General features: G+C 42.3%; 1 protein-coding gene across 2 annotated transcripts in view; it reads left to right on the top strand.

Moving 5' to 3' along the window:
* The first annotated feature begins 90 nt into the window (after nt 1–90).
* Nucleotides 91–21,317, top strand: part of dop1a (DOP1 leucine zipper like protein A) — a 31,029-nt gene continuing 9,802 nt past the window's right edge. Inside the window, exons 1-20 of one of the 2 annotated variants that reach the window (XM_080896095.1) lie at nt 91–474; nt 2,080–2,277; nt 2,451–2,632; nt 2,722–2,892; nt 6,671–6,860; nt 7,016–7,114; nt 7,522–7,621; nt 8,494–8,603; nt 9,356–9,470; nt 9,592–9,712; nt 10,182–10,301; nt 11,081–11,198; nt 12,393–12,422; nt 15,343–15,609; nt 17,251–17,773; nt 17,914–18,197; nt 18,282–18,434; nt 18,509–18,609; nt 18,741–19,006; nt 19,101–21,222. In XM_080896095.1, the coding sequence (XP_080752221.1) occupies nt 2,140–2,277; nt 2,451–2,632; nt 2,722–2,892; nt 6,671–6,860; nt 7,016–7,114; nt 7,522–7,621; nt 8,494–8,603; nt 9,356–9,470; nt 9,592–9,712; nt 10,182–10,301; nt 11,081–11,198; nt 12,393–12,422; nt 15,343–15,609; nt 17,251–17,773; nt 17,914–18,197; nt 18,282–18,434; nt 18,509–18,609; nt 18,741–19,006; nt 19,101–21,222 (5,210 nt within the window). In that variant the 5' untranslated portion in view covers nt 91–474; nt 2,080–2,139. The remainder of the gene's footprint in view (nt 475–2,079; nt 2,278–2,450; nt 2,633–2,721; nt 2,893–6,670; nt 6,861–7,015; nt 7,115–7,521; nt 7,622–8,493; nt 8,604–9,355; nt 9,471–9,591; nt 9,713–10,181; nt 10,302–11,080; nt 11,199–12,392; nt 12,423–15,342; nt 15,610–17,250; nt 17,774–17,913; nt 18,198–18,281; nt 18,435–18,508; nt 18,610–18,740; nt 19,007–19,100; nt 21,223–21,317) is intronic. The other variant, XM_080896096.1, reaches the window with a different exon arrangement.

The raw sequence follows: 21,317 nt of genomic DNA on the forward strand, positions 1-21,317 counted from the left end.
TTTAATTTGAAAACAAAGCTTGCATACTTCCTGGATTTTTCGTCGTGACGGCTGGTGACTCCACAGAGCCGAGAGGCGGAAGATGTCCATGCGGAAGAGCAGTTGGACGCCCTGGGTTGGACGTACAGCTAATCTGCAGTGCAGTCTGGGAACTGTCAGTCGTTTAGCTTTGTATCTGTGGCTCTGGGAGCTCACCGATGCGCTCGCCGCTGTTATATTCACACAGCAACCCTAAGAGAAAAAAAAGAATATGTAGAATATAATTACCTATTGTCTGCTTCCAAAGCCATCTTGTCAACGGGTCTGATTTGTTGTTCGCATGAACGGCTGATACAGTAGCCGGGCCCATCATTTAAAACAACCTGCTACCAACATTAGCTAGCTTTCGACTCATTATTGATGCTGTCAGCTGGGTTTTCCTCGTTTAACGGGATACACGAATGAATGACAGTCGTTTGTCAGTGCCCTACAAAGGTAAGCTTCTTATGTGTTCTTCAATTTCAACGTTATAAAGTGTCACACGACCTGCGCTGGCTGAAATAACCTCACCTGGCTAATGACGTTGTGGCTGCAAGCAGGAATGTTACTGTAACAGGCAGTAACGGTACTGGGGTTAGTTATAATGTTTCGGGAATATTCCGTGTGTAAAAGGGTAGTTATTCAGGTAGCATTACGTTGTCATACTTTGGTAGCAGCAACCATCGCACAGGAGAGAGGTACTGCTCCACTGTGGGGGTGTTGTTGTTGTTTTCATTGCTGAAAGCTGTACTGAAGTCTGAGAGCACAGCTGCCAGGTTTCAGAGCTAGCTCCTTATCGTAACTTTACATTTCCCTGAAATTTAAACTACACAGCCACCTCAGCCCAAGTGAAAGTTTGCTTCTCCTAGGTGGAGAAAAACGGCTATACTTGGTTCGGTTTTTTACGGAGGGCATTTTGACGTGACGTCAGAAGAAACACAGGTGTGATTAATAACATTAATTAGTAATGACCGCATTGTGGAGGAAGGCTCACCGATACGCCTATATTGCTACTTGTGTCACGATCCCTCCTCTAACAAGACAAGAGGGCCTGGTCTAGAAAAAGTCTGTGGCTTTAAACCCACTATAGATGTAAATAAACAAGTGCAGATAGCCATATAGTACACATGTAATATGTGACTTGTCTAACATCAGTTTCTCCCACTGATTCCACTTGTCACTTTTAGCTGCTACACTACAAATTTCAGAGGAAAAAACACAGGATGTCACTCAGAAGATGAGTATTATTGCGCAGGTATTGGCATATTGCAGTGTTATTAGTGTATACAGCTTTGTCAGCATATGTATAAATGTGTATACTGACGACATTGTTGTTTTACATTTTTTCCAAACTATTCAGATTAGTTATATGATGAATGTGTGCGTCAGATGCATTCATATCCAAATTTAAGTAGAGTGTGATCAGCAGCTTTGGTGTATTCTAAGAAAGAGGGGATGCGCTTATTAATGTTGCGATGCATTTTGAATGTTATTAGGGTTTTTAGGAATTTTTATGTATAAAATGCCATATAAAGAGAAGGGAATTTTCCCCAGTCTAACAGTATTTATGGATTTAATGGTGGTTTGTCAGCCTGTATAGTGCTTTGTAACACAGGGAGCAGACCTGACAGCTGCTTGTGTGTAAACAAAAGGCCATTTCACGGTTAGGCCGTTACTCATAAATTTCTAGTCAGACTCATCCCTCTCCTGTTAACCAGCCTCAGGAATCTGCTTATTGGAACCCCATTCCTTTTAGACAATAGGATTTCTTGAACTATTGCCTTGTAGGACTCACAGCAGCAGCGTCATCTCCTTCTCTAAACTCTGCAGATGTTTGTGGGAAGGTCACCGTGTCTGCTGCCGTGTTTCATTCCTAAGAGTAAATACGATAATGGCTACTCATGTCAGACTGATTCGATAAAATGGCTCCAGCTCCACTCTGGAGCTATCTGAACATTTAATTGATACTGCAGGCTCAGGCTTCTTGTTTCATGATAAGGCACGCAGAGGATAACACTTTGGCTTAATATCACCATTCGTGTTGTCTTTCTTTTATTGCAGGTGTGATGTACATATGTGTGGCTGGTGTTTTACATTAGCATAACATTACCATCCAGGAGAATGAATGCAGAGGAACTGGAGCTGCTCGGTGACTCCAAGTACAGGAATTATGGCGCAGCAGTGGACAAGGCCCTCAAGAACTTTGAGTACTCCAGTGAGTGGGCAGACCTCATCTCTGCACTGGGCAAACTCAATAAGGTAAGAGTTCTATAGGCTCAGCTTCTTCTAAAGATTGCTTTGTTGCCTAACTGCATCTGTATAAGTAACAGTAATGCAGACAGGTCTGTACAATGGCCTTAGTTTCACTTGTTTTGGTTCTATGATTTGTACGGAAAAGCCTTCCAGCTGTCAGTTTTCAAATCCTGTCTCAGGTTCTGCAGAATAATGCAAAATACCAAGTGGTTCCTAAGAAGCTGACAATAGGCAAACGGTTGGCCCAATGCCTCCACCCTGCCCTACCTAGCGGGGTCCACCGCAAGGCCTTGGAGACCTATGAAGTCATCTTCAAGATCATAGGACCTAAGAGGCTGGCCAAAGACCTTTTTCTTTATAGGTAATACTGCACTGTCAGATCTCAAAAAGCAAGATAGTCACAAGGTTTTTAGGTGGGTAGCAATAAACATCTGCCGTTTCCCTCCACAGTGCTGGGCTTTTCCCTTTACTTTCCAATGCTGCTATGTCAGTGAAGCCTGTTCTACTGGGGCTGTATGAGACCTACTACCTGCCCCTGGGAAAGACCCTGAAGCCAGGCCTGCAGGGACTATTGACTGGGGTCCTACCTGGTCTGGAGGAGGGCTCTGAGTACTATGACAGGTGAGAATAGGAACACAAAAAGTAACACTTGGAATGATGGTGACGTGCACAGTAGCCCTTAACTAAACCATGAAATAACTGCCAGAAATCTTAAATTTTTTGATAATGGAGTGTTTGTTGAACCTTTTAGACAAACTATATGAAAATATGTTAAATTTCAATCTGCATATACAGTGGAGCAAAAAAGTATTTAGTCAGCCACCGATTGTGCAAGTTCCCCCACTTAAAATGATGACAGAGGTCAGTAATTTGCACCAGAGGTACACTTCAACTGTGAGAGACAGAATGTGAAAAAAAAATCCATGAATCCACATGGTAGGATTTGTAAAGAATTTATTCGTAAATTAGGGTGGAAAATAAGTATTTGGTCACCTCAAACAAGGAAAATCTCTGGCTCTCACAGACCTGTAACGTCTTCTGTAAGAAGCTTTTCTGTCCCCCACTCGTTACCTGTATGAATGGCACCTGTTTGAACTCATCATCTGTATAAAAGACACCTGTCCACAGCCTCAAACAGTCAGAATCCAAACTCCGCCATGGCCAAGACCAAAGAGCTTTCGAAGGACACCAGGAAAAGTATTGTAGACCTGCACCAGACTGGGAAGAGTGAATCTACAATAGGCAAGCAGCTTGGTGTGAAAAAATCAACTGTGGGAGCAATCATCAGAAAATGGAAGACATACAAGACCACTGATAATCTCCCTCGATCTGGGGCTCCACGCAAGATCTCATCCCGTGGGGTCAAAATGATCATGAGAACGGTGAGCAAAGATCCCAGAACCACACGGGGGGACCTGGTGAATGACCTGCAGAGAGCTGGGACCAAAGTAACAAAGGTCACCATCAGTAACACACTACAACGGCAGGGAATCAAATCCCGCAGTGCCAGACGTGTTCCGCTGCTGAAGCCAGTGCATGTCCAGGCCCGTCTGAAGTTTGCCAGAGAGCACATGGATGATACAGCAGAGGATTGGGAGAATGTCATGTGGTCAGATGAAACCAAAGTAGAACTTTTTGGTATAAACTCAACTCGTCGTGTTTGGAGGAAGAAGAATACTGAGTTGCATCCCAAGAACACCATACCTACTGTGAAGCATGGGGGTGGAAACATCATGCTATGGGGCTGTTTTTCTGCCAAGGGGACAGGACGACTGATCCGTGTTAAGGACAGAATGAATGGGGCCATGTATCGTGAGATTTTGAGCCAAAACCTCCTTCCATCAGTGAGAACTTTGAAGATGAAACGAGGCTGGGTCTTCCAACATGACAATGATCCAAAACACACCGCCCGGGCAACAAAGGAGTGGCTCCGTAAGAAGCATTTGAAAGTCCTGGAGTGGCCTAGCCAGTCTCCAGACCTCAACCCCATAGAAAATCTGTGGCGGGAGTTGAAAGTCCGTGTTGCTCGGCGACAGCCCCAAAACATCACTGCTCTCGAGAAGATCTGCATGGAGGAATGGGCCAAAATACCAGCTACTGTGTGTGCAAACCTGGTAAAGACCTATAGTAAACGTTTGACCTCTGTTATTGCCAACAAAGGTTATGTTACAAAGTATTGAGTTGTATTTTTGTTATTGACCAAATACTTATTTTCCACCCTGATTTACGAATAAATTCTTTACAAATCCTACCATGTGGATTCATGGATTTTTTTTTCACATTCTGTCTCTCACAGTTGAAGTGTACCTCTGGTGCAAATTACTGACCTCTGTCATCATTTTAAGTGGGGGAACTTGCACAATCAGTGGCTGACTAAATACTTTTTTGCCCCACTGTATATGAGTTTTAATTTGTGTAACATTTGCTACACAAGGCATATTTTTGCAATTTAGTCATTAAAATGTGTCATGCAAATTATGTCATTTTTTTTAGGGTACAAAAAAGTCACGCTGATGCTATAGAAGTCTCAAAAACTCTCAAAGACACACATATCAAATACGATACAGTGGGCTTTAAAGAGTTAAATTGCTGTGATAGCCCATTACAAGAATGCATTTTATTGCCTAATGTGGAAAGGAAGTGATAATAGATCATATGAATGATAAATGAGGTATGTGAGTCATTGCAACATCACTATTACTAACAGAGGATAGCCTGAGACTTGGTGTGGACTTTAGACCGATGTATTTTCATGTCTCATAATGATCACTGAAACAGTCTAAGATTGTCCTGAAAACTGAAAGTAGGCATCTATTCTTTTCATTTGTTCAATCAAATCAAAAGACTATCTTAGCATTTATTGGCAAATGATAGGCCAGGTAGTCAGAAATGTATTCATCCTGTGCAAAGTAAACCCTAGGGGGCGCTCCAGTTCCAGTTAAACTATGATGGTACTACTGGCCTACAGTATATATAGTAGACTTTCAGCATGCTCTAGTAGGAAACGCATAGGTGTTTCTAATGCAAACGGTGGTGCCATTTTGTTACAGTGTCTCAGTTAGTAATACCGTATGGAATTAATATTTGTGAATATAAATGTGCCTATTTATGGCATATCTGAATGTTGGCTGTCTTTTCAGCCTGTAATTGTATAGTAATTGTATATACATTATCATTGTGATTCCTTTCTGAACAGATTTTGCTTCTGTCAAATTACTTTTAAAAGGAGGTTGTTTTATGTGTTTATTTTTGTTGTTGTTTCAGTATTTTCTTTCTCATTCAAAGGACTTTCATGTTGCATTATAACCTAAGAACTAACTTATGTCTTATAAACCTTGTGTGCAAGGTTATTATAGTTAAATTATATTTTACCTAAAATTAAACAAAAAAATAATTTTTTTAAATGTTTTGGTTACCTGAAATAAAATAAAAAAAGCTTTCAAAATAAACAAAATTTACTGTAGTCATAACTTTAACATATCTTCATTCTTTGTTATTATGGTTAAATCTGTGAAAACAGATTTCACAGATTTATCAGTAGGCTATGGTGGATATATTTATGCATATAGTTTATTAAAAAGTTTTGTAAAGCAAAAAATAAGATATGCATCTTAATGTGGCTCTTACAATTCATATTTGTCTACATGATTATAAATTATTTCCACAGTGTTGTGTTGGCACTTTAATATTTATTCAGAACTTCATGTATCTTGCCCCTGATACATACCAGCTATTTTAGAATAATTAAAAAGACTAAAATCTAACAATGAGGCTGTTTTCAGCTACTCTAAAGAAATATTTTTTTCAGAGTACTTAACAATGTAATAACAATGAAAGCTAAACTGAACGATGCAAGCCGTAACATTTGAAACTAACTGAAACAAAACTGAAGTGAAACACAAACATACTGCCTTCTTGTTAGTTCAGTAGACGTTACACCACTATTGGGCCGTGTTATCTGCTGTGTCTCAGTGAATGCTCTCTTCAGAGAAGACTCGGTAATGACTAATAAATTATGATGGTTTGTTATTTAACTTGGATTGTTTCTCAGTTAAATCTTGTTGGAAAAATAGCAATAACATTATCAATACTACTATGTATATAGTTGCATTAGTAATACATATATCTTATTTCTTGATTGGCAATATGATAATTAAGGTGTAGTGTGAGAATGTGAACACTTGCGTTCTGGAGTTCTCAGATTCCTGGTTGTGGTGGATCTCATATAAACCCCCTTTACTTTGGGATTTTTAGATGCTCATGTAGACAAAGACTTTTACTTCTTAGTACCAGCTGTGCATTGTGGACTGTATCATTTCTAGCGCCAGGCCAGTTAGAGGTAAAGGTTGGTATGTGCTTACTAAGGCTGGTCCCTGTGACCCATCTGTGCTTCCTGTAGAACCAACACCCTGTTGGAAAAGGTGGCTGCAGCCGTGGAACAGTCGGCTTTCTACAGTGCCTTGTGGGGCAGCATCCTGACCAGCCCCTCTGTGCGTCTCCCCGGGGTATCCTTTGTACTTCTGCACCTCAACCGTAAGCTCTCCATGGAGGACCAGCTTTATGTCATGGGTAGTGACATCGAGCTCATGGTACGTGGCAGATAATTCCTCATGACAGCATTGCATGTCCTTCAATTAAAAATATAGGTCTTGACCCTTTCAGTGAGAGCACTAGTTAAAAAAATGCACTACAGCTTAGAGTGGATTGGGCTGGCTGGATAATATTCTGTTTCTGTTCTTGCCAGGTGGAAGCAGTCAGTACGTCAGTCCAGGACTCCAGTGTTTTAGTACAGAGGAGCACTCTGGACCTGATCCTCTTCTGCTTCCCCTTTCATATGAGCCAGGTAGGGGGAAGTAGCGTGGTCTGTGCAGTATGATAACAGTGTTTCCCTGAGTCTGCTTTAGACTGAAGTATCTATGGACTTCTCATAATAAGATATCCGTTGTAACATTAGTATTATTGTTCTTGTTTTTTGTTGTTTCAAATCTAAAGGTGTTTCTTTGGGTCTTTCTGTGCATCTGCACATGCATGCGTGTGTGTGTATCTGATCACAAGGAGGCTGTTTAGGCAGCTAGCTTGGTGACTGTTGCTGGCTGCTTGTTAAATTCTTCACCTCAAAAACATTTCTGGATCTGGCAGGGCTAGGATGGCCTTGATTGTCTTTGTGTTTGTGTGTAAAACCATATAATCTGTGCAAAAAGGACAAATACACAATGACAAATATTGTGGTCTCTTGTGTGTTGTGTTCAGGCAACTCGCCCTGACATGATCCGGATCCTGTCAGCAGCTTTGCATGTGGTTTTGAGAAGAGACATGTCCCTCAACCGCAGACTCTACGCCTGGCTCCTGGGTGCGAAATCCATGCTCAGACACAGTACTGACACTCGGATGCATCACTGTTTGTACTCATCATGTCAGTTGTGGAATATTGTAGAAATAAGGGGATATTTTCCAGATTTTCCTGTATTTGTCAAAGTGCGTGGTTCTTAAGAATTGGTTACTTTTACTATTTACTCTTAGCCTTAAATCCACTTTCATGTAAATACAAGAGGACTAACAGACAAGTTTCACAGACCGTGGCAGGAATCCTGAGACACAAAGCTTTAAACACACTCTCCTTCTGTGTGCACACTATGTTTCTGCTGTTTTTAACAAAATACATTAAGCTTGTATCTGCTTTGGCTGTTGTCTTACTTTATTTTTTCTTGTTTGCAACTTACTGCGGGCAAACACACTGGTAAGTATCAGCATGATTAAAAGGCGACACTAAGTGAATCTGCCCACTCTTTTTAAGTAAAGCACTGTGCAAGCTTACAATGTTAAATGCATTAAATACAAACATTTCTGAATGACAGAAATGATGAAGGAACAAATCAGGCTGAGTCTTATGTTGAGGTAAACAGGAGAGTGTGATTAGTATTCAGTCAGCAGCACCTATGTTGTTTTGGTTTTATTATTCAGTCATTTTGGAGATTGACCCAGTCTAATCTAGTCACACTTAGTAAATCTTGATCTGCATTTGAGGCTGAAATATTACTAATGCTTGAGCAGCCACTAACTGTAAAAGAAGCTATAAAACACACAGGTTTATCTCAGCGAGAGACTCAACCTCTATTTGTTCCTCTTTTAACAAAGGGTTTACACCTTTTCCTGTGCTTGAGTGTTATAGAATTTTTTCTGAATGTTAATGTGAATCTAAGTATACGACTTTTTTCTTTAAAGGCTTTGACAACAATGGGGTGATAATAGGCCCCCGTAGCACTCGACAGAGCAACCCGGAGGAGCACGCTAGCCACTACTTCAACACCTTCTCTAAGGACATGCTGGTCCAGGTGAGCTTTCAGGCTGACTGCATAATCAGGTCACCAATGGAAAAATTGTTTTTTGTGTAAAACTGATTTTCGAAATATTCCCCAAACAATGTCTCTTGAGACTAGACATGTCTGCAGTATGGTGGGGGGGAAAATCTTTTGTTGTTGTTTTTTGTGTGCTACACAGTTTTTTCAACCCCCTTTATCCTTATCCCACACCTCTCCCTAGCTGTGCAGATACTGTATGTCCTGCTACTATTCCCAGCAGCCAGCACTTTGAAGACAGCTCAGTTCTTGTGTAATCTGCCCTGCCATGCTAAAAACAACTCAGTGATGTGCTCACAGTGGGCACAGAGAGCAGCCAGCAGCAGTTTTATTTTTATATTTTATTTAATTTTTTTAATTTATTTTTTTGTCTCTTTTTTTTATATATATACATACATATACATACATATACATTTATATTTCCTCCTTCGCCATCTGCTCAGATAGTTAATCAGAGCTCCCTCCGTAGGGATACGGTCAGTACTACAGGGACCGTCTGTTCCACGGCTTTGCCAGTGATGTGGCAGACGAAGCGTGAAACACACACGTCACATACAGAAAGAGAAAAAAATGAGAGGGCGACACTGTGAAGACAAAATTGGTTCTGACAAACATAATGGAAAAAAAACAAATATGAAAATCAAATGAATATAAATTATATTTTATGATTCTTGCAGTAATAAAGTGTGTGTGTGTGTGTGTGTGGATGCGTGGGGTTATTTTTTCAGGCAATGGTGGGGATTTTGCAGGGTAAGGCTCGAGGCGGAGAGGAGGAGAGCATCCTCATGCATGACCTCAAGCCATTTCGCATCCTGATCAGTCTACTGGACAAACCAGAGCTTGGTAACCAGTTTATTAGTGTTGAGATAATAGAAGTCTAATTAGTGTCCTATATGCACTATGTGTTATATAAATAGTCTGATTTTTGAATGTGTCCACACACTCTGCTTGTGTGTCATCCAAGGGCCTGCTATCCTGGAAGACGTTCTGATCGAGGTGTTTCGAACTTTGCACACACAGTGCAGAACAGAGCTGGACCTCCAAAACCAGAGTCCCTTCAGCAAAGATCACACACACCTCAGCAGGTCTGTCTGATCCACTACTCGACCTTCTTTACTGTTGAGACATGAGGGATGATAAATAAAGCCTCATTTATTTGTCAGCTCATTTAACAGTGACGGTGGACTCTGGTATAGTGAAATATGGACTTACAATATAAAGCTTACGCAGCAAAAGTAGTACATTAAATACATAAATCACTTTAAACCATCCAGTCAGATACATTAGGTCAGACTGTTAATGGCAAGACAGTGACAGGAGCACATTAGTTAACTTTGGCTGAAAGGACTTTTGTCAGTGAGATCCCGCCTGTGAGTATACGTTTTTTTTTTTTTTTTTTCCAAGCTGGACAATGAATGACAAATAGAATTTACTACAGAGCGTACTGGACCTTTTATTGAATATTCTTATTTGCGGAGTTAATACATTTACTCTAACACTGGCATGCTGTATTGTGCTGGAGCTGCATGATGATAATTTTGACTTCTTTCTCAGTAAACTGCGGGAGAACAAGAAGACGGCAGAACTGATTAAAACAGCCAATTTGCTGTTTAATTCGTTTGAGCCGTACTACATGTGGGACTACATTGCTCACTGGTTTGAGGAGTGCTGCAGGTTTGTATATTAAGATAAATGTTGACATACAAAATACAATTAAGGCAATTGAGGCACATCTTGCTGATATCAAAAAGTGTAAATCTGTTAAAAACTAAATTTGCTCTCTTGCTTTTGATGCTTCATTCTTGTTTGGTTTTCATTGTGGTGGTAAAGCTCTCTTCAGCCAGTAGTGGGAGCTAATTCAGTCCATAACAGCTGTTGTTTCAAGGTGCTTAATACTGGAGGATGTGCAATATTAGATTTAAAAAAACATTTATTTTTTTTTTGGGGGGGGGGGGGGGGGGGGGAGTAAGCGCCCATAGCAGCATAACTAAGAGACGGTTCAGGGTCACCTACTCTCCAGTCCTAACTATATGCTTTATCAAAAAGCATTATCTTTTAATTAGAGAGGGTTTCTGTCTCCTAAATTCAAACTACAAGCTGGTTCAAAAGGAGAAAAGCCTAAAAAGAGCTCTTTAAGATACGATGAGATAAATCTGGTCATTCAGGACCAGTTAGGAAGTTCAATTTAAATTCAATTCTGGATTTCACAGGGAGCCAACAAAAAAAAGACTCTATCTCTCTTTCTCATCCTCAATAGTACTCTCACTGTGACATTTTGGATCAGCACGAGTCTTTTTCAGGGTGTTTTATTAACTGAAACTAAAGGAACTACAGTCCAGTCTAAAAGTGACAAATGCTTTCTTAGTTTTTCAGCTTCACTCAGAGACAGGATGTTTCTCATTTTAGCAAAAAAATGTTCCTAACATTTAAGTAGATATGTTTCCCTGTTGCAGGCGGACAGTGAACAGCAGTGCAACTGCAACACGGCATGTTGCGAGTGCAGATCCTCCTGAGCTCTTATTGGTTGAGTTCTGTCAGCTGGTAGATTTTCTGCTGGATATTGTTTCCCTGGTGAGTCTTTCTTTCTTTCTTTCTTTCTTTCTTTCTTTCTTTCTTTCTTTCTTTCTTTCTTTCTTTCTTTCTTTCTTTCTTTCTTTCTTTCTTTCTTTCTTTCTTTCTTCACTCATTTCTAAGCATTTTCATGCTTTCTTATCAATTGTATTATTTTCTGTGTGCTACTTTGTCATTTACAGATTTATTTATTTAACACTACAAAACTTCAGTGATCTGAGGTTTTGTAGTCCGTACCAATATCATTGAAATTAAATGAGTGTTGACACCACATACAATTTCAAGGTTTTAATTTAAACAAATTTGTTAGTGACTTTGCTCTCTTAACGTTAGGAGCAGCACCCAGCTCATATTTGGAGCCGACTCTGATAGATGGCAGAAACATTGCAGTTTGAAGTGTGTCTTCCTTTTGTATAGAGTGTGTTCCTATTATTGCAGGTAGCAGCAGACCTGTAGCTGTACATGCATTTCTACATGTTATTTTCATTGTCCAGTATCTCCATTGTCTGCTTCATACTACAGCAGTGTTAGGTTCCTTTGACGCCCTGTGCTCTTTCTTTTATTACTGTACCTTCATGTTTTAGTTTCTGTCTTTAATAGGTTTTTTCTTTGGTGTTGCATCTCTAGCACAACCTGTCGTCTCTCTCCTACAGTACTTTGTCACCCTGCTGGGCTTTGAGTCTCAGTCTCTCTCTCTTGGCTCACATACTTTCTTTTTATCCAGTATGTCCCCTACAAGTACTTTCGCCATTAACAATTCTGCACTCATGTTGTCAGATTTGTCCTTCAGATCTGTTTCTGTAACATCCAGTCTGTGGGATGTTACGGCCACCACTCGGGTGTGTGCCTTCCTCCTGTCTGTTCTGTGTGTTTGTGTGCCATCACTGCACAGGTTCAAAAAGCCTGTGTGTTTCATTTTCCTGCCAAAACTATTGTTTGCATCTTTGTAAAATTATGCTTGTCTAGACTGAATTTCCAATCTGAATGGTTTGGAAATCCCACACTCTTTTATTACCCTGTTTAAAAGCTTGTGCGTGTGTGTACGCACGTACGTGTGCGTGCGTGCGTGCGTGCGTGCGTGCGTGCGTGCGTGCGTACAGGTGTATTTGTATAAAGAGAGAATGTGAGAGTGCTGTGTTGCCCGTTCTCTGCTCGCTCCTGTCTGTTCAAACTATCTGCTCTTTCTCCTTGAAGCCTACTAGAAGCATGAGGGTAATCTGCCAGGTAAAGTACTGCTCTTTCCTGCTTTTTCACCTCACCCTGCTTCACTGAGGCTACGATAACATTTCTGCAACGTCCTGCCAACATCCCTCAGGCCGTCTTTGTTGCCTCCCTGCTTTGACTGATCATTTCAAATTGACTGACTTGTTGTCACTTAATGTCATTTTAATCCCAAATGAAATAAACATGATCCCAATGGATTATGACATACCATCACATGTGTTGCAAGCTTAACATGGCTGTTTGGTGTGGATCTTGTGAAAATGAAATCACTGCCCAGTGTGTATGTGCTTTTTTTTTCTTTTCTTAAGCATGCAAGCAGTTATATGCTACTGCAGTGCTGACATATTTATTAAGAAATATGACCCTTTTATTTTACTCTTTGAGTTAATGCTTGTGCTATAATATGTTTTGTTAGCCTTTTTTGTTTTATAAAATCTCTGTGTTGCATAGATTTAATACATTTAATGACAAAACTACAATTTTCTTCCATTTGAACTATTGAACTAAAGGTAAAGAAAAGAAAGTTAATAATAAGCAGCTCTTAAAACTGGGTAAATGTAATCTTAGATGAGTAAAATCTAACCCAAAATGCAGAAGCAAACAAAGTACCCATTTACTGTTTTTGCCATCAAAAGAACTATGATGGCGAAAACAGTGGTCTAGGGCTGGATGTCCCAGAAAATTGACAACAATGTCAGACCGTGCAGTGCTCAGAGAAACTGCAAAAAATTGCAAAAAACCCCCAAAACCACGCAGCACATATAATAAAAAACAAATACAGTGGTCCCTCACTATAACACGGTTCACCTTTAAAATAAAAAATAAAGTTGGCTGATTTGCGGATTTCACCTATCGCGGGTCATTTTTAGAACGTAACTCCCGCGATAAACGAGGGACCACTGTACAGCAAATCAGCAAAAACACCTCAAACCAACTTTCAACCACGATGGTGGAGGGGTGATGATTTGATTTTGCAGCTACAGGACCTGGACACCTTACAGTCATTGAGTCCACCATGAATTCCTCTGTATAACAAAGTATTCTTGAGTCAAACGTGAGTAACCAGCAATTTTTTCTGGCACAACTGCACCTACTTCCAAGGTGCATGGAGAATACAAATATCTGATGACGTGAAGACTCCAACGAAACTTAAATTATTAGTGAACAACTTTATTGGTTGACAAATGTGTTTCTGCTTTCGACCTTCATCAGGGTCATTACAAAATATCAAACAGTTTGTGTTTAAATAAAAAAACAGGAAACAGAAGAAATCCAAGTGGACCAATCACACATTCACAAATAAACAAGCTGACCAATTAGCATTTAACAGGTTAAGCCAAGGCCAAACAGGCTCTGGACTAAACCACTACAGATTAAAAAAGGGGGTGGGGGGGATTTACCACGTCCTAAAGTAGTTCATATTCCAAATTACACAGAAAAATGCAAACGAGTTAAAATAAAAATAAAGTACACTCTGGAAAGTCAAATGTGAGGCCATCTGTCCGACAGCTAAAGCCTGACTGAAACTGGGGCATGTAATAGAATAATGATCCCCCCCCAAAATACAACAGACTGGCTGAAAAAGAAAAGAATCAAGGTGTTGCAATGGCCCGATCACAGTCTGATCTCAACCTGATTGAAATGCTTTTGCGTGACTTTAAGAGAGCTGTACATAAATAGATGCCTCCAAACCTTAACAACCTAGGGCAACATTATGAATAAGAGTGGGCCAAATTCCTCCACATTTTGATAGACAGATGAGACAAAAAAATATTTCTTCATGTTTTTTCTTCTAAAGGGGACTAGCTTACAAGCTGTTAAAAATTAGAATATACTTTGGCTTTCACACTGCTTCTGTATTTTGGCTTATTTGCTTGTAAAATAAATAAATGACATCATGTGTTGTTCATATCTGGTTGTGTTTACCCAATTCTGTCCTGTTCTGATGTGTAAAAAAATTTTAGAATTGATAGTTTTATTTTCTTATTTAGACTTTATATAAGATGCACACACATAAACAGATAAACAGTATTAAATAGCATTTTCCACTTCTTTCTTCTTTAGAATTAGCACATGGTCATTCACTGAAACGATACAACACTAAATTTATTGATTCAAGGTGTGATCATAAACAAATAGGAACATTCAAATTTTCTGGTCTAAAATGTTTTTTTTCCCTGCTCTTCCAGACTGTTTTTAGTGCTGCTGCTATTTTTAGGTCCCTCAGAGGAAGACCTGTTCTCTCCCTTTGCACTTGTGCCTCTGTGATGTACTGGATCTCCTCCAGTGTGTCAAAACAGTGATTTCTTGCCATAATGTGGCATGTAGTGCCAGTTGTGAGCGAAGATTGTGTTGCAGTGGTAAACAAACATTACGATGTGGTGGGTGGTTCCACTGAATGTCCCTTTTCAGATGTCTCAGGTTGGTAGTCAAACTCTAAATTAACAACAATCATAACAATCCTGCTCCTGGTTCCTGAATACTGCTCAGCTTAGCTCGATGTTTGACGTACACGGTGGTCATTATGGGATTTCCATACAGCCAATAAAAATAGCAGCAGCAGTGGAAGTGGTGCACAAGAAGATGAACGAGCTCAGACAAATTAAATCGGGTACTTTTTTTGATATTTGTGGGCCTGTAACTTTTTTTGGTCACACCTCATGTAAGTTAAAAAGAAAGCACACAAAAATTCCACTGACTTGCCCTTTGATACTCAGTCGTATATATGAATTTGTATTTAACAATATTTAATCAAGCAAACTGTCTTCTTTTAACAATTTTGTAGAGTTAAAGCCCAGCATCAGCATAGCTACCAGGCGTAATAACTTCATATCACGTTCCCCTCTAAGCCCTTCAAATGCACAGTAATTATATTCAGTTCCACAACTCAGTTCTGTTTTGGTCCCTTGCACCTTTTTAGGAGACGTACATAGAAATCCAGACAGAGCATCTCCCTCAACTGCTGTTGCGGATGGTAGCAGCCCTGACCTGTCACCTGCAGGCCCTGGGCCTCGGCGAGCTCACCCACTGCCTCCGTCTGTGCTCCAAGATTCTCAGCAAGGTGCAACCTCCACTGGTCTCCCCTCTGGCCCTGCCATCTGGCCCTCAAGCTCAGGGCCTCTCCAGCTCTATCGGCAAGCCATCAAACTCAGCAAGGGACAAAAACAGAGACACGGAGGACAAACAGGTGATTACAATGTCTCAAAATGTTTCAGGGGTGTAAAAGGGAGTTGGAGTTCCTGATAAAGGGAAAAAGATAATAATTGGAAAGTGTCGGGGTTAATGACAGTAAAGAGATTCAAAGTTAAAAATAAAGTACTAAAAGAGAAGTCAGTGTTCTGCCAAGCTCTGTTGATCATTTAGTTTAGTCTCTGATCCTTTAAAAAAAACAGACCCTGTTGCTGCCAAACACAAGGATCAAACCTTAATTTGACTGGCTTTCCCTACAAGTTATTGGCCAAAAACTCATCAGCTTAGGCTCTGATGGTGTGTCCTGGTCCATGAACAGGGCCTCTTGGTGCCTCCTGCCAGCCCTCTGGCCTGTGCTGTCTTTGGCTGGGTGGCCCTGCCATTCCACGCTCCCTCGACACAAGTCATTTGAAGATTATTCAGAACAAATGCTGCTTTCGGCTGTTGAGGTCCTTCTGGTCCCTGTCCAACAACCTGGTTGTTTTAAGTGTTTGTAAGCCTAGTGAGCCATGATTTAAAGTTCAGTCAGTCCAGTGCTCAGAGCTGGAGAGGGCCATGACTGTTGAGAGAGCGAGAGAGAAAGAGAGAGAGAGAGAGACCCATGAGGGGCTTGAAAGAGGACAAGTAGAAAGGCAGAAGATGGTTCCCCAACAGCTGAGCCCAGCTCGCTTTTTCCTCTGAGGAAGTAGAGGAATAAACTAGCTCGCGATGCCTCTGGGGTTTGCCATATCCATCAGAGTGGAAACATTCTGCATACATCCATTGAATACTGTTAACACCCCACCCCTACACCCACTCTGAGGGGCATATAGAGAACGTTCTAGCAAACATGCCATCTGAGTCCAAGCTCCATAATGTACACGCTACCTCACTCAAAATATATCCCAGGAAGCCTCGAGGCCCCCAAAGGTTGGCCGGAATAAAGAAATGTAAGAACTTCAGTCTGTCAGTCTCGCTGCAGCAGGATGCTCCCTCAGATCAGGCCCAGCAGCTGTGTACGCAGCCTTACTATATAAAGACCAGTGTAGTCATAAACTTTATGTGTCTGCTGCAAGGCTAACACTATTTTAACTAATAGCTAAGCACATAGTGATTATTTACTGAACAGAGTGCATATTTCTTATGGACAAAGGCTGTAAATTTCTGCTCAAGTCACTATATGAACGATACACTGCACTTCCTGGAAGTGTCTTCAGATTATATTATAGGTGGAGATTGAGTTACTTGAGCAGTGTTATATCAGTAATAAACCAAGTTATATCAGTAAGTTGCAAATGAGAAACAAATTCTGTAACTTGCAGCAAAAACTGCAACTTCAACAAATTTTGCCATATGGTGTCTTACCATTTCCTGCAATGCCTTATGGAGTAAAAAATGCTATTAGATAAATTTGTGATGTCCTATTTTAGATGTAATTTCTAATTATACTTCAAAGGGTCTGCTGTGACAGTGTCCATGATGATGCTTCAAAACATCTCTACACCCTTCATTCAGCTTAATACCTTTGTTTTGGTTTTGTATAGAAAAAAAAAATCATTAATAAGAAATCTGAGAGTTTTTCAGAAAATAATTCACTTACAGATGGATAATGCCTGCATTTTTGCCGATCTTTCTTCCTTTGTCTTTTTTTTTTTGATAGACTCTCCCTTCCACTCTGGAGGGCCCTGGCACTGAGGATGTCTTCGAGGATGTGGAAAACACTCCTAGCTGTCGCTCTGAGAGTGGCTTCACAGAGTTTGTCCAATACCAAGGAGACGTTCCTGAAGAGGCAGAGCACACCCCTCATCCGCACTCCACAGTCAGAACAGGCCGTCGCTCCTCAGGCCCGTGTCATTCTAAACCTCTGGACAAACCAGTCATGCAATGCTGTCTGGAGCACTTCCAGCAGTTTCTCTCCCGCCTCATTACCTTATACATTATCCCAGGGCAGGTGAACAAAGTCGAGGGTCACAGAGGCGAAGTGACACAATCAGGGCTCCTGGTTTCAGAGAGCTCCCAGAATGGTGATCATGCAGAGGTTTGCTCGGGCTCTGGGAGGGTCCAGAAAGAGTGCATTGCTGCCTTCACGGCTGCCTGCCAACTCTTCCTTGAATGCTCCAGTTTCCCCGTCTACATCGCAGAGGGGAATCTCAAGTCTTCACCCAGACAGGAAGAACTGCTTGGTAGGTGCAGTCTATGTTAATAAATGCACGAATGGGTGCATACAGTTGTACATCATTGTAAATAAGAACAAGGAAAGTTTGTTGACACGAATTCATGTTAAGTCTTTAACATGTTTTCTGTCCCTCCTGCATCCATGCAGAGAGTGAGCAGGTCCGGCTCCCGCTGTGGCTCCAGACGCTGATGGATGCCTGTTGCCTGGCCAGTGACTTCAGCCTGCAATGTGTAGCCATATCCCTCCTCATGGACCTAGTTGGGCTTACCCAGTCTGTTGCCATGGTTACTGCTGAAAGTGTGGCATCTGGCGCCAGCTCTGAGTCCACCCAGCCCATGAGTCCAAGCCAGGGTCGAGTGGCTGTAGTCATCAGGCCGCCGCTCACTCAGGGAATCCTAAAGCACATTGCTGACAAGACAGACTTCTTCAAGGTAGAGATCTGGTTCCAGATTGCAGTGGAACTATTTGGCTTTTTTTTCTTTATTTTTTTTAACCCCATTTAATGTTTTGCTCAGTCGGTGGCTCTGATTTTGTGGGACCAGCTGAATGAGGGAACCCCTCAGCACCATCAGCGCAGTGTGGAACTTTTCTACCAGCTTCACAACCTCGTTCCTTCCTCCAGCATCTGCGAGGATGTCATCAGCCAGCAACTCATGCACAGGGACAAGGTCAGCATGGTGCTCACATTACCAGGCAAAAATCAGATAAAAGAAATCCATGCTGAAGCATGTTTCTGTTTCAGCAAATTCATCTGGAGGCCCACGTTAAATTCTCTGTGCTGTGGCATTTAACGCGAGATTTGAACATCACCAAGTCTTCTCCGTTTAGTCGCACATTTGACAGGTACATGTGAAACTGCTGATCATATGGAAATTGTGCTGATGAAAGTATCCACCATTAGTAGATTTGATGACCCCTTTTTCTTAAATTCCTTTTCTTACCTTTTTTGTCTTACTGTTGTCTTTATCCCTCAGATCTCTCTTCATAATGCTGGACTGCCTGAGCTACTGGGATCCATGTACCAGTGCAGTTGGTCGGGCTTGGCTGAATCAGGTCCTTCAAAGACATGACATTGCCCGGGTCCTCGAACCACTCCTCCTCCTCTTGCTCCATCCCAAGACCCACCGAGTCTCCATTCAGAGGGTGCAGGCGCAGCGCCACTTAGCCCAAGTATTCCCTGAACCGCCTGAACGGGAGCCATCAGAACCCATTTACAACAGAGACTCTGGCTTCTCAGACAGTGAGCACTAACCTTTAACTGTCTTTTTGAACTTTGGCTTCACTTTGGTTCTTTATGTAAATATTCCTTTTATCTCCTCCTTACTTTTCCTTAGACTTCAGTCAGATCCAGAGTGAGAGGGTTGGACAAGAGGATCTCCGAGGTTTGACAGTGGGTGACATGGAGCCATTCTGCCTGACTGTAAACCCATTGAGTGACAGCCTGTCCATAATGAGTCTGAGCAGTGAGAACTTGCATCTAGCTGGTGAATATCAGCCTGCTCACCAACAGGGGGAGCCTCAGAGTTCAGACTCCACTGGTTCTCATTCTTCTACAGTGGAAAATGGCAGCTTTGAGGAACCAGAGGGAGTCAAATGCATGATAAATGGCTCAGACCCACAACCTGGATCCTCAGATGACCCCTCTGAGGATTCTATAGAGGAAGTTGTGTCTTGTGTTTTAGGTGAACTCATCGACAGAGTTCTACAGCTAGTTGATGACGGCTCTCTTGAAGTATCATATCCACCTGAAAACTGGCCCCAAACTGACACTGACAGCACCTCCTCGGATATATCCATTGGTACCCGCCTGGACTCTGGGCTTCCTCATTGTTCCAACCACCAGACTGTGCCGGAGATGTTGGCTGAAGGCACACTGGAATTTCTCACCATCACACCAGCTGTTGCGTCAGTAGACGGACAGCACAAAGAGGGCATTACCCGCCATAGTTCCTCTCCTTCCATTGTCACTTTGCCAGACAGCTCTAACCCGGCCACCCCAGACCACACCCTTCAGGTGGATGACTCTCAGGCCCGCAAACGTAGCCATAGCAGCATCCAGCTTAGCCTTAAAGGGAAAATTATGGAGAAGCTGGCAGACAAGTCTCCAGGGGCAAAGCCAAAGATCAAGAAGATTAAGAGGAAGGAAGAGGAGAGACAGAGGAAGGCAAATCAAGCAGACAAACTGCGCCCACCCAGTATTTTCTTTGGTGATAGTTTAGATCTAGAAAACTGGTACAGCTGCGGGGAAGGTGAGGTGTCAGAGATAGAGAGCGACACAGGCTCTCCCAGCGGGGGCTCTGGGATGACTGTTGGGGGTGTCAGCGTTACAGGACGCAGATCATCCTCTGCCCCACCTCGTTTTAACATCCACCCCCTCTACCAGCACGTCCTCCTCTACCTCCAGCTTTATGACTCTTCCCGGGCACTCCACGCCCTGTCAGCCATTGCAGCCATGCTTAGAGCTGCTCCCTCCGGGTTTGTGAGCGCCATCTCCACCACCAGCATCAACAACACCTACACCCCACAGCTGTCTTTGCTTCAAAACCTCCTAGCCCGTCACCGTGTTTCTGTCATGGGCAAAGACTTTTACTGCCCCATTTCCCAGGACTCCCACTCCCATTCATTCCGCAGTGCCATGTACCTGGAGATCATCATCTCACTCTGTCTCTACTTCCTAAGAAGTTATTACTCTGCTCATGTGCCTGCAGGCCCTCAGGACTTGGCAGGGAACCGGGCCATGCAGTTAACCAGTGTGGAGGTTTTAACTCTCCTTTTCAGCGAGCTAGCCAAAGTCACAGGTGGCTCAGCGAAGGGCTTTGCTAGTTTTATAAGCGATGTCCTCTCTAAGTGCAAAGTTCAGAAGGTGGTTCTACACTGCCTTCTCTCTTCCATATTCAGTGCTCAGAAATGGCACGAACAGAGGGTGGCAGGGGTCAACATGGCCACAGTGGAAGAAGGTCTATCTGAGGACAGCGTTATCAACCTGTCAGAAGACCAGATAGACAGCTGTAGTGCAGTCCAGGCCCAGCTGCTCAGACTGCTGCAGAGTCTTGTTGTGCTTGAGCACAGGGTCCTTCTGCCAGCTGATGAAGGAGCAGAACCTGTAGTAGGAGGGGTAGGAGGTGGAGGGACTGGAGGCAGTGTTGGAGCAGGGTTTGAGATATTGGGTGGGGAAGTGGAGCATGTCAACCCTCAGCAGCCAATGACATCACTGCAGTACCTCCATGGACAGCCTATCACAGCACAGGGTATGTTCCTTTGTTCGGTCATCAGGGCCTTGCATCAGCACCACGCGTGCAAGATGCACCCACAGTGGATCGGACTCATCACAGCCACACTACCCTACATGGGGAGAGTCCTAAGGAGGGTTGTGGCCTCGGTCACTCTGCAGCTGTGCAGGAACCTGGATAATCTTCTCCAGCAGTACCGCTATGAGACCGGGATCACTGACACCAGGTATTAATGTCTAGATGGATCTTGTTAACTATGTAACAGATCAGCAGTACAGTGCATTAAAATGCCATGGCATGGCTTGGTCACCAGAGGGCAGC

Source organism: Rhamphochromis sp. 'chilingali', assembly GCF_963969265.1.
Source record: "Rhamphochromis sp. 'chilingali' genome assembly, chromosome: 11".
NCBI classification, from domain to species: domain Eukaryota; kingdom Metazoa; phylum Chordata; class Actinopteri; order Cichliformes; family Cichlidae; genus Rhamphochromis; species Rhamphochromis sp. 'chilingali'.